The sequence below is a fragment of the Dendrobium catenatum genome, unplaced genomic scaffold, assembly GCF_001605985.2.
Source record: "Dendrobium catenatum unplaced genomic scaffold, ASM160598v2 fragScaff_scaffold_128, whole genome shotgun sequence".
Classification (NCBI taxonomy): Eukaryota; Viridiplantae; Streptophyta; class Magnoliopsida; order Asparagales; family Orchidaceae; genus Dendrobium; species Dendrobium catenatum.
Genome location: NW_021318590.1, coordinates 889,699 through 903,175, shown reverse-complemented (window position 1 = coordinate 903,175; position 13,477 = coordinate 889,699). Strand labels below are relative to the sequence as shown.

General features: G+C 35.4%; 1 protein-coding gene across 1 annotated transcript; it reads right to left on the bottom strand.

The window, feature by feature from the left end:
* Positions 1-1,881: 1,881 nt before the first annotated feature.
* Positions 1,882-4,238, bottom strand: LOC110105023 (zinc finger CCCH domain-containing protein 33-like). Its single transcript, XM_020834370.2, has one exon. The coding sequence runs from the start codon at positions 4,191-4,193 to the stop codon at positions 2,154-2,156; it is 2,040 nt and encodes a 679-aa protein (XP_020690029.1). The 5' UTR covers positions 4,194-4,238; the 3' UTR covers positions 1,882-2,153.
* Between the last annotated feature and the right edge of the window lie 9,239 nt (positions 4,239-13,477).

Here is a 13,477-nt window from a genome sequence, read left to right as displayed (position 1 = left end):
AGTAGCTAAAATCTCTTTCACCTCCTTAGTATGGTGGAATTGTTGAAATCTCTTTCACCTCCTCGGTGAGACAGAGAAGCCATTAGCCTTTGACACCATAGGTTTCTTCATAGAGCATTCCTCAAGACAAACACCGGCACTCTTAGAGGAACTCAGGTGCAAATTGGTGGGAGCAATTCTATGAAAATTCCTTTCACACTCTCATATGACTTGTCTACCTCTCACACCATCTCACCCTTTCTCTATTTTGTTCAATGCTCACTCTTCAACACTCTCACAGAAGAAACTAAACTCTGACAGCAAAAAGACCGTTGCTAAGGTTATAATCAAAGTATATATATATATATATATATATATAAAGCTTCAAACATTCCTAATTTTCAATTCCACTAACTTAGTACATTATGGTTTTTGGATCATACTGTAAGATTAGTTCATTACCATCATAGATCATCCTTTATAATTATAAAACAAACAATACGATTAGTTCAAATTAAGTATCAGATATTACAATATTAAGCAAAGTTTGTATGGTTTTTTATACAGTACGATACATGATCAGGATGTACGATCTGTAATTAATACATATCCGATTTAATTCATTAATCACCAAACTTAAATTAGACAACATAAATTAAGCACCATTCAATATGAATATATTCGTATTGTACAAAAAGTTTAATTTTTAAAATTCAAAATTTTGTATTTTAAGTAAGTTGGATTTAACAATGGGGTTACAAAAAAGAACTAATCGTATAGTATGATATGCTGGTCATATAGTCTGATTAATTATAACCCAATTTTCTTTCTCTCATTTAAATTAAAAAAATTTAATTAATTTTTATTTAAAATGGATCATACAGTATGATATGGATCTTACAATATGATATGGATCTTACAATATGATTATCAAAAGAGTTAAAATATTTATTTCTCATTCCCTTTTTTGTGTGTGTGTACATGGTTGTTAAGCAAATATACACCTTATTAAGAACATTAACTCAAGAAAATAAAATAAAATTACAAACCCTTTCAAAGTTAGTCTAACCTATGCAACACTTTTTTGAGCTCTGATTCTTTAATGCTGCTTTGTGTATGTTGAATAAAAAATGTTATTGATACACACAAAAAATATATAGTATATAAAGTAGGAGAAACTAAATAATCATTTAATAATATTCTATAATTTGTTTTAGTACGTCAAAAATAATATTTATTTTTTGTAGACTAATTTTTATTTCATTTAGTTGTAGACTAATTTTTATTTCATTTAGTTGATCAAAATCATCTTTAATTTTTTCTAACTAAACTTAAAGTAATTAAATGTTTTGTAGTTTGAGTTTCTACCTTATCAATAATACATATTAAATTTTTTAATTATTTCATCATTTTGACCTTTAATATAAACTATTTTTTCATTAATTTCTTCTAAAGTCTGTTTTTTCAAAATGATAATATTAGTTAGACTTGTAGGTTCAATTATGTGTCTTATTCAGTCATTGGAGTCCTTAAGAGTATAAATACTCCTCTTAAAGAAACTAAGATGTGCTAGAGTGTTTGAATAGTTTGACTCATTATATCCTCTTAATTATCTATCTTTCTCCCCAATAAATACTTGACTTTTAGAAAAATTTAAACTACATAATTACAATGTAATTATAACTATTTCTCTATTTTGAATAATTTTCTGATTTTATCTGTATCACACTTCGTGCTTTGATCTGATCATCCAACATCATCGGAGTTATCCATCTCCGCCTACAAAGTATTAGAACAAAAACGTGCATTTCTACAGAAGAATGTGCGAAGAGAATGCGCAATGGATAACACATATTTCCAATATAACAACGAATCTTCCATTGATATCTGGCAATGTTAACATATGTAAGTGCTATAAGCTCATCGGTCCGGTTATATTCAAACAAGTAGCTATTCTCCAATCATTGAAATCGATATATCTTTAATAAGTATGAATGAAAGAACAAGATCGGGCTGCATCTCCGCAGTTCAGATTCCCTTCGGGCATTCCTTTCTTCAACTAAGAGGCAGCCACTTAAGTACATGAATATAATGGATTAAGAAGAAAATGAAAGAAAAATTAACAAAAAAATTGAACAAGTTGGTTCCATAAATATCCATGGTTTTGCAGAAGATTAGGCCACCAATTGATCCTGCTCCGCATACAGATGGTCCCAGGACAGGAAGTCGACGGCGCCATTACCCTGATACTGCTTCTGCTGCTGTTGCAGAGTGACTGGAGCACCAACGTTGTTGCTTTGGTTGCTCCTAAAAGTAAAAGATGCCGACTTTCTCATCTTGTTCAGCTCCTCTTCTTGGATTCCCCAATCCAGCTTTCCTTTAGGGGAACCCCAATCAGATAGACCAAGAGAAGGGGTTGTACAAGAAGAGATTTGTGGTGGAGCAACGACAGAATTGCGAGCAACAGCAGCGCGATCAATGAAGCTATGACTTCTCTTTACAAAGGCTGCCTGCCTGGAGTTCAGAATGGCCTTCGCCATGGAATGTTCTAGCCCAAATGGTGATGAATTCATCGTGGGGGAAGAAGGCAAACTGCCTCCATAGCCAGAAAGCAGCTGCTGGCTCACGCTTTGGTTCATTTGTAACCCTGTGGCAGCGCTAGTTGCCTGCTTCAAGGAAAGATTCTGCAATGGAGAAAGAATGGAGGAGTCAAGAGATCCAAAAAGGTCGTTGTAATCTGCAACACGGGAAGCGACGGAGTTCAAGGAGCCGGCTTTCCAGTTCGAGCGAGGAGAAGCGATGCTTGAGATATCATCAAACAGCTTTTGCTGGTAACCCTCCAGTCCCAACATGTCATGCTCATAATCTATATCTCTAGCGCTTACGCTTGATTTCAGCCTGCTGCTTGGCAGCTGTAAAACAGGTGGCTGGGCCATACTCCCAGCCAGATTCATCCACGCCGAGGTTGAAGCTAATGCCGAAGAAGCCGAAGGAGATATAGGCGAAGCAGGCGTTGACTGCATCATCATCAGAGCTGCGGCCATGTCGAGAGAAGAAATCCCCATCTGCGACGATCTCGGGGAAGATAGAGCCAAACCAGCAACAGAAGCCGTGGTTGGGTTAACAGATCGAAGCTCCTCCGTCTTGTGAGCAAAGAAGCATACTCGCCTGTTGCAGCCGATTTCATCCTTACAAAGTCGAGTGCGATACTGAGCTGGATGTAGCCAGGACTCAAACACCCCATGGGCGTATTCACAAGAATCCCCTTTCAAGCAAGAAGCTTTGCGGAAATCCGGGCAAGGGACGCAGCTGTAGGTGTATTTACGCGGATCGCGGCGGCGGGCGTTCTCCCCTGGATGGACGAAGGGGCACTCGGTCCAGTCGTGAGAATAAGCTCTCGAGCAAGGTTTCACCTTGAAGGTATACATACGGAATTCATCGGTCCCATAGATCCCGTTTTTGATGTCCGGTAGAGTCAAATCCGGTGGATATTCTTTCTTCTCCCCTGTTAACTTAGACGGAGACGAAACCCTAGGGCATGGAGCTTTTAGAAGCACCTCAAGTTCTCTTGCCATTGACGCCGAAAATTGCTTCGCTATTACATCCCCAGGGCGATTCCCCATGGCGTCTACTGCGTCCACATCGGCAGAGGCCTCAATCAGAAGCCTCACAGCCTGAAGCGAGGCAGCCGATCCGCCGGCAGCGGCGCAGTGGAGGGCCGTTACACCATCAGAGCCGCAGCGGCGGTTAACGTCGGCAGTGCTTCCGTTTCGGCTAAGGATGTAGCTGAGCACGGAGGTGCTTCCGTAGAGAGCAGCGATCGCGAGCAGCGTACGGCGCTCGTAAGCCATCTTCCGAGCCGGCGACGACACCGGCCCAACAGAACGGGAGTACCACTGGGCCGAGGCGTCAAGAGAAATATCGGATTTTTCTACAACTTGCTTGAAACCTGCAAGGTCATCCGAAGCCGTTAGCTCGAGAAGTAGAGCAACAGTATCCTCAGCAGCCGCCGCCGCCGCCGCCCGACTTGGCGCCGTCTTTCTAGAATCGTCGGCGTCCATGGAGAGCTGCGACGGCTGCGAGAATTGCTTCTTGTTACCGCGGCTCATAGTAGAAGAGATGCGAGAGATCTGAGCTTGGTTTATTACTCTAGCAGTATTAGGGCATCCATTATATAAGGAGACAGAATCGAAGCTGGGTGAAGGAGGCTCCATGCTTCCTTTGTTTTTGGTCAAAAGGCAACAGCGCACCGAAGTTGCCTTCCTCTTGCTTCTTCTTTCCACTAGCAAATGAAATCGAAATGAAATGAAGATTCAATTTCACGCCTGCCTCTTAGCTGCGGGCAGCCCGCTGACGTCGTGGTTATCCGGTAGATTGCGAACGCGTGTTGCAGTGGAAATCGGCAACTGGCGGTGGCCATGACCTTCTTTGACCGGAGGTTTGGTCACGCTGACTGCGTTCCTCTTCTTCTCCGCGTGACGTACGGTTGGTTGCGCGTGTCAAAATTTTACTCTTTTATTTATTTATCATTTTTACCAATCAAAAATTTAAACGAAATTAGACCTTAATAATAACGCTTCCTTATTTTAAAAGCAGCACTGCCGACCGGCTTTGAATAGAAAATTTTATAATGAATTCTTATGGAAATTTCTTATATAGTTTAAATTTATTAAAATTTGAAAAATTATAACTTCATTTGTTGAACGCACATCATGAGATAAAAATTTGATGTTCTATTATTATTGTAAAAATAGTTTTTGCAAGAAAATTGAAAATAAAAATTATAAAAAATTATTTCCAATGAAACGTAAACATAAATAAATTTAATTTATTCATTTAAATAAAATATTTTTAATTAAATCCCATCTCAATGGATTATTGGTGGTTATTAACAAATAACTTCATTAGATTTTAGGTTTAGATTTTATTTTAGATAATTTTTTGTCATTATTATTTTCCAACTTACATCAATTTTTGGTACTAAAATATCATTTCAAAAAGCAGTAAAAAATCATCCAAAGAAAATCTCAGATTTTATTTGGGACAGATTTCTTACTGCTTTGCTTTCAGAACACAGTCATAATTTTTATTTAACCACTATTTTTTAACTACTTTTAATAATTTTTTTTTTGAAACTATTTTTTATAACAATTTTTTAAAACAATTATTTTCATCGACAATTTTATAACCACCTTTATAAGAAATTATATCCACCTCAAACAAATCTTAAGTATATCAAACATGTCAAAGTCCTCAGACTCATCATTTGAACTTTGTCTTTCAATTATCCAAATAATGATAGTTTTTCTTAGCCAAATAGTTTTGTGATTAGAAAGAAGCATAAGACGAAGATTTCTACTTTAAAAGTGATTATGAATGAGTTTTAATAGGGTTATTGTTTTTTTATTTCAGCTTTCAGAATAGTTTTTGTGTTGGATTCTTCCAAGTATCTATAATAATAGTGTTTTGATCTTGAAAAATTAAATTCAGTTAAGAAAAATCAAACACCAAAGTTTAAGTCACGTATTTAACGGTAAAGTTCTTGAAATAAAATTGAAGAACTCCAATAAATTAAATTGATTTATCTATTGAAATAAAAGGAAAATTTTTTTATTTATAAATTTATCATGAATAAATTTTGTCATAAATTTTTTTGAAGATATTCATTTTGCTGATTATATATAAATATCTTAATATTTTATTCGTTTATCATATATTTCGCAGTATTTATTCCCATTATATTTTAATTTAATTAAAATGTTGAATATATATAATCTTTTTAAACTAAAAACTTTCCATTAAACGAAAATGATATAGTAAAAGATCACCACGGGGCCACATCAATAAAATTACAATAAGAGAGAAGCAGTAGCAAAACAAACATATAATTGGATGGAGAAAATCGGAGGATATCTGACTCAGACCAACACCGAGTTGTCAGGGCGTGGCCATCCATGAAGGAAAATTAAATCCAAAACGAGAAGCAGCGAAAAACATCAAAACGAGCCGCAAAGGTTGCTAATCAACCCTTGCCATCCTTGGCAAATGCAGCAAAACTGCTTCATGATGGTCCATTCCGAATCTAACCCAACAACGCAACCAAAGCAACGAAGAACGGAATAAAACCAAACAGTCCAAAAGAACAAAATCATTTCTTCTTGGATTTCTATTTCCGTTGCGAAACAAACTTATTGATCGAGCCCGTTTCGAGGTTGGTATCAATAAAAATCCTCCCCACTAGCAGCCAACATGTCATCATGCAACCAATCATATTGCCACCGAATAGAATCTCTAGCATGATGGGTAAATAAATTAACATTTGAAATGACATAAATAGACACATCCACTAGAGGCACCACAACACCTTCCTCCCCAACAATAACCAAAGCTTCTTCACCTCTATCAACTAAAGAGGCATACTTGCCAATAGTCAAATCCGCACCATCCGCATAAGTAGGACTATCACTAAGATTCAAACAACAATTTATATAAGACACAGCTACAATGGCTGGAGCCACATTAGGGGAAATAACACTATCCAGGACACCATAAACCACCAATTCACCATCAACAACATAAGAAATACTAGATCAAAAAGCAATAGTAGGGGCATGGGAAACAGGGGAGAGATCCGGAAAAAGATCGAATAAGCCCGACATTAATAGGGGAATCCAACACAACAACCAAATCAACTAAAACAAACGACCCTCCCATATAAGGCAAAATAGGAGAAAAAGCAACACGAGAAACAGGAGAATTAAAAGGTGTGGGCTAGTCAACATCTAAATTTACTGCTAAACCGTGCACAACAGAATCATTACAGAAAATGCCATTAGGTGCCACAACCGTAGGGATAGACGGATCCACCATAAATCCAGGGAGCATAGGAGAAACTTCCCCACCATCCCCCATCATATTATTAACAATAAGAGTAGACGGAGGCAAGGCAGAGGAGTCAAGGTGAGGGTGTAAAATCCTACAATCAACCTTCAAATGCCCAAAAAGTGAAATAGTGTGCACAATACTCAAGAAAATCTTTCAGAACAACATATTGAACATAACCAATGTTATCCAGACCAATCAAAATTTTATCAGGATAATGTTTGGTCACACCTAGTTCAACCAAAATGCGAGCAACAGACGGATGGGAACCAGAGGAGGCTGCATTGTCAAATTTTAAGGGTTTACCAAAAACAGAGCCTAAATCATGAAGAATATGCTGGCCAAACAAATGAGGCCGAAGATTAGGGAAGGATATCCAAATTGGGATAACAATCAATTTAACCTCAATGTCCAAAGTAGGAGTCTATTTTATCAATTTCATAACATATTTTTATTATTTATCTCTTCAACCGTGACATAGGGAAAAGATTTCTTTTTAATTTATTCAACAATTCCTCATGCCGTTCTTACAAAGATAATAATACTTTTTTATGAGGCTATTTGTGTAGTCAAATATTTCATATAGAAGAAACTCAAGTTGGTCTGGTTTTAAGTTCAAAGTGACCATATTAATGAAGTGTAATGGAAAAATAGATCTCTTCAGCTCATTAGCATCATATTGAACTCTTGTTAGTCATAGTGAATTTGTTAGGAACATGCTAAACTTATTAGACTCATATATATATATATATATAAAATCATAGTGAACTCGTTAGCACTTATTCTAGCAAGCTAGCAACTTCACCCAACTAATCAGCGACTTCGCCCAACAAGTTGACAACCTCATCAAGGTAATCAATGAGTTCTCCCTACAATTTGGCCACTTTACCTAACATGCCAGTGACTTTACCCAACAAGTTGGTTACTTCACCTAATGACTTCGATCAACAAGTTAGGGACTTCACATAGTAAGTTGATGACTTCATCTAGCAATTTGATGACTTCACCAACATGTTGGCGACTTCATCCAGCAAGTCAATGACTTCACCCAAAAAGTTTATAGTTGTATACAACAAATTGATTATTTCATCTAGTAAGTTCACAATTTCATCTAGTAAGTCAACAACTTCATCTAGCAAGTAGGCGACTTCACCCAACAAGTTTGTAACATCATCGATTAATCTCCCATGTGTCAAAAGTTCACGTGTACTCTTATATACTTTAGGTGACATGCTTTATATATCTTGATGTATTTTCTTTTTTATATTGCTTAAAAGTGTCATTTCTTATAGCCTAATACCTTTGTATAAATCTATAAATAGGACGTCAACAAAAATTCTTGGGGCACATGAAATAATTGGAAAACTCATCTCTTGTGTTCTTTATAATTAAAAAATAAATAAATATTCTCAGTCTATAGATCTTGTTCCTACTACTATTCTTTTTGTTATGTGTGCCTTATGAGTTTGTTAGCAAGGTTGTTGTGTTACCAATGGAAAGACTTGGGTATAACACTCTAAAAGGTAAAATGAGTGTGAACTGATGCCAAAAACTAAAAATCAAGTATGACAAGCATTGGAGCGATGAAACAAAGATAATTAATATACATGAAAAATCTAAAAATAGATAATTAATTTATGGAATTGAATAAGTAATCAGGAAGCTCGTTCTTTGAACTTAAAAAATAATCAAGGAACCCATCTTTGGTATTCATCATATTTCTGATAAACCTACAATCCATATTTAACTTGTCCAACATTTGAAATATCCAAAGGGAGAGTTCAATTAAAGGGGGCAAAGGGGAATTTAACAAATGTCATTTAAGATAGTTCAACTTGTCAAGCAGTTATGTTGTCAATGTGAGAGTTCAACAAATGTCGTCGAAGAGAAAGTTCATCTAAGTCATCAAAGAGAGTGTTGAACTTATCCAATACTAAAAGTCATCAGAGGAAGAGTGCAATTGAAGTTGTCGAAGAGAGACAACAACAACAACAACAACATCAAGTCTTTATTCAACTATGTCTGGTCGGCTATATGTATTCTTTTTCTCCATTGTGTACAGTTAAAAATTAAATTCTCAATTAAATCAGAGGAAGAGTACAATTGAAGAGCTCAACTATATTCATCTAAGAAAATTTTTAACTAATGTAATAGTTGAAGTCACCAAAGATAGAATTCAATTGAAATCTTCAAAGAGTGTCCAATTAAAGTCATCCATGATTACAAATGAAATAGTCAAAAGAGATCAATTGAAGTTGTATAAGCGAGTTCAACTCATTCGACAGTTGAACTCATTTAAAAATGAGTTCAACTTGTCCAACATGTAAATTCATCAAAGGGAGAATTCAATGTATATCATCCATGGCGCCAGAGTTTAATTAATGCTAAAACTAAACTAGTCCAAAAAAACAATTCAACAACTCACAAACATGGAGAATTTAGGGAACTCATTATTCTCTGAGAGAATTTTTCGTTTTGAACTACTAAAAAATTAAAACAAAAGGAAGAAGTGGTATAGGGAAAATTTCAAAGAAGTTAGCATTAAAAACTCAAGAATAAATTTTATATTTTAGGTCGACTAATTTAAAGATGCAGGGCTGACACATGAATTTAATCAAAAATCAAAGATATTTATCTTCTACAAGAGTACTCACATAATTAATTAAAAGGTAAACTTATTTAATTAAAATTTAAATTTTTCCACACATGAGAGCTAAAGCCCTTAATTTGATGGACATTGTGTGGAATGAAGCTATAGTTTATACTTAATTTGAAGTTTGAGTGATAAATAAAAGATATATCATATGAGCTTTAAAAAGCAAAATTTTATGATTTGTCTGAATTAGTTCTACTTGTTTTTTATATATTTAGCAACTTTGAAATAAATATTTTCCTTTTTAATGTGTAACTCAAATTTGACTAAATTCAAGTTCTTGAACTCAAGCAACTTCAGGCATCATGCCTCAGTCTTTTATATTCTAAGTGGTAAGTATATATTATTACCCAAAAAGAAAATTTAGGTAAAAAATTAGGACAATCTTTGTCATAAAAAATTGCTTTGAATTTGTATTCATCCCTTTACGAAACTTTGACATTGAATTTTGAGGGCATTTCTTTTGAATTATATATATTGATGGTTATTCTCTTTAAGATAGAAAGTGTGTATAAGACCCATCGTAGGCTTCAACTAAGTCTAATGATGTAAAGTATAAATCACTCTAAAAATATTTTGCAAACTACACTACCAAAATGTTGATGTTTTCGTAGCAGTTTATAGTAGTGGTTTTAAAACCGCTGCTATAAATAATATAGCAACGGTTTATAGTAGCGATTTTAACCGCTGCTAAATTCACTTTTAAAAATTGAAGTTATTCAAATATTTTGTTGTAGCGGTTTGGAAACCGCTGGCTAAATAGGCCGCTCAATCAACTTCTGCTCTTTTCGTGCCCTAGCCGACTCATACAACAACTTTGTCTTGGTTTATCTCGTGATGATCGTCCACGCTGAATCAGCTAGCCCCGTTGCCGAAGCCACCATCTTGACGCAGAATCCACCCATTCTGATGCTGAATCTTGCCGTCCCGATGACGACGGTGAGGGGGAGGAAAGCGAGATGGAGAGCCGATGCCGTTGGTGGAGGTACTTACAATTTTTGGTAAGTAAATTTCTGCACTTCTCGATGGCTCTATTAGCAATACCAATGATTCACTTATATTGAGATCTTTGAGTATGAGATGACAATTATTAGTTGTCTGCGCTTCTAGATGTCTTCCGAGAGAGATCAGATTGGGGCAATATTTAATTTTCAGGTATCTCTGTGAGTTGCTTTTTCATCAGCAAGAAGAAGAGTTGTGATGTTTCGGCAGCAAGAGACCTCTAATGTTTCAAAGGGAATAGAATTTGAAATGCTACAAAAATTCCACGTCTTCCGCCTCATAATTCCTATTGAGCTTAGGAGGCAAATGGGGCAACTCTTTCAACTTCGGGCAGTCAATTTGGTTAAGTTCAAATAAGCAAGGAAACAAACATCCATCTTCAGTAGCTACTCCTGCCTCAAACCAATCCTCTAAAGCTGGAAAGAGGAGTATTGCTAGATATGAGAAGATTATTTGGTAACATATTCTATCTGCTTTTGAATTGAGAACCTAGGAACGGTTGGATTTTCTCTTTTGGTAGCTTTGCCATGATCTTCTTCGTAAGCTCTGCTCTTAACCTTCTTGTTCCGCAGCTTCTCTGTTTTCCCTTCCAGGGAGCTATAAAATTCAACATAATGCTCACTATTATTGCTATTATTCCTGCTATTAATTGTTAAACTGATTGTATATTCCTATATAGTAGCGCTACTCTTGTAGTTGTTCTATGCTAGTGCAGTATTAGTTAATATAATATATTTAATTTTCTAATGATTTTATAATATTTTTTGAATCCTCTTGGAAGGTCTTCGAGCAACCAGAGTACATAATGAAGTATTTTTTGGATAATTCTACATTACCTGAGTTCAGAGCAGTTTTCAAATTGGTTCTGTTTTTGTTCTTGATTTTTTTCCACTTTTTTCCTTATTTTTATTGTTCTGTATCTCTTCCAATTTCTCAGCTTTTTTCTCTATTTCTAATTTTATTTTTGATTAATAATATGGTATAGCCCAAAATTTTCCCAAAAAAAAAAGAATAGTCATCTATTTAAGGTTAATTACATCACGAGGGTACTCAATAAAGATCTAAGTAAAAGTTCAATATTTGAATCCAGAAATTGGAAGTAGATTATTGCAAGGAATCCTTAAGGATATTGAAATCATTCTAATCATATTGATTCATCAGAGGTATGAAGTTAGACTTATAAGATGAAATACTAGATGCTGAATCTGATATAAACAAGATAGCCACTATCCATTCATAATTTGATATTTAGATTTGATAAACAATCATATGCATTCTTCCTCTTGATAGATCAACCATCTTCACTTATAATTAATCCTAATCCTTCATTACTAACAACCTGTTGAATCCTCACTATCCATTCATAATCGTATTTACTACTAACATAGAAATTGTTTGTAAACCAAGCTATTTATACTAATGAAGCTCTATATTACTGCTCAGAATATGAATTATATTATATAATTCTCCAATTAATATTCTCAAGCCTTTCTCCATATCTCCTTCCTCTCATAAGCTTCTTCTACTCGTTGGCTAAGAATAAAGGAATAAGATCTAATCATGGTATCAACAATATTAGCTCAACAAGCCATTGCCCCTAAACACCCCATGTAACTCTTCACTATAGATGACTGCATCACCTCCTTTATTAATCCTGATCATTTTGTCTAAAAGTCTACACTCCCCAAAACACGACAGAACACTTTTTCTCTGAAAATTTTGATATCAAATCTCAAATACATAATAAACATTTGTCCAACTAAAACTAACTAGCCAAATGTGGAGACTTCAAATTCTCAAAAAATATTCACATCCAATGGATTTGAAGTTCCTCATTTAAACATTAAGCTACCTCGACTGATGTGGGAAAGTAAATTTGAATACCCACATAGATTTGGGGTTTCTCCTATTCTTTTGATAGAATATGGCATTGAGAATATTGTACTATATCAAGAGATTAAAATGACATTCTACAATGGATTGAAAGATAACAATTAGAGGTGTCAATATTGATATGACCCAAAAATTTTGGGTTAGGGTCAACCCATTTTGGATTCAAGTCAGGTTCAGGTTAAAAAATTTGACCCATTTGAAAAAATGGGTCTAGTCCAGGTTAACCCGTTAACCCGAAGTTGACTTGGATCAACTCACTCGGGTAATGGTTTGGCGTATAGGGTTCCACTTTTTGGCTTTTCCTCTGTCACGTACAATTGTCCGCTTCTCATCATCCATGGGTAAAAGAGGTCTTATTTTTGCTAGCTGATTGGCTACTTCGATTACATTCCTTCATTTTGTTTTTTTTTTGCATTCTGCAAGCCCTAACGTGCGACATTCACTAGCTCTTGACAAAATCTTTGTTGGCTCCTTCAACAACGTTTATTCCTGTTTACTCAGCTCACAAATCTGATGTTCGCTGGCTCCTTCAATGACTTATTTGCTGGCTCGTTGATGTTCCTTCTTGTACACAACTCTCCTTGGCCTATTGGTTGAGAGCTTAGGCTTCCAACTAAGAGGTTCAGGGTTCGAGTCTATGTGTATGCGTAGTGTGTGTGAGTTTGCCTTAAATGGCCTAAATGTCCCAAAAAAAAAAATGTTCCTTCTTGTCAGCTCGGAAGTTACTTATTTGTTTGCTCCTTCGATGGGTCACGAGAGGGAGGAAGTAATGACGATGCTCACAAACCATTTTTTTGTTAGGTTGGGTCAACTTAGAAATCTATTAGGTTAGGTCCGAGTTGACATTTTTGACCCATTTGCAAAAATGGATTGGGTTAGGTTCATGTCATATGGTGGTAGGTCAATGTCGGGAATGACCCGAACCCGTCCTATGGCCCGATTTTGATACCCCTAATAAAATGAATTTTTTTATATAAAAATATTATCTTTATAATTAAAAATAAATAAAATATTAACATAGTATCTAGGAAAAGAGAAATGGTATTATAGAATAGTATTTAAGGACCA

Coding starts and splice junctions, on each gene's coding strand:
- LOC110105023 (XM_020834370.2), bottom strand. CDS start 4,193: ATGGAGCCTCCTTCACCCAGCTTCGATTCTGTCTCCTTATATAATGGA.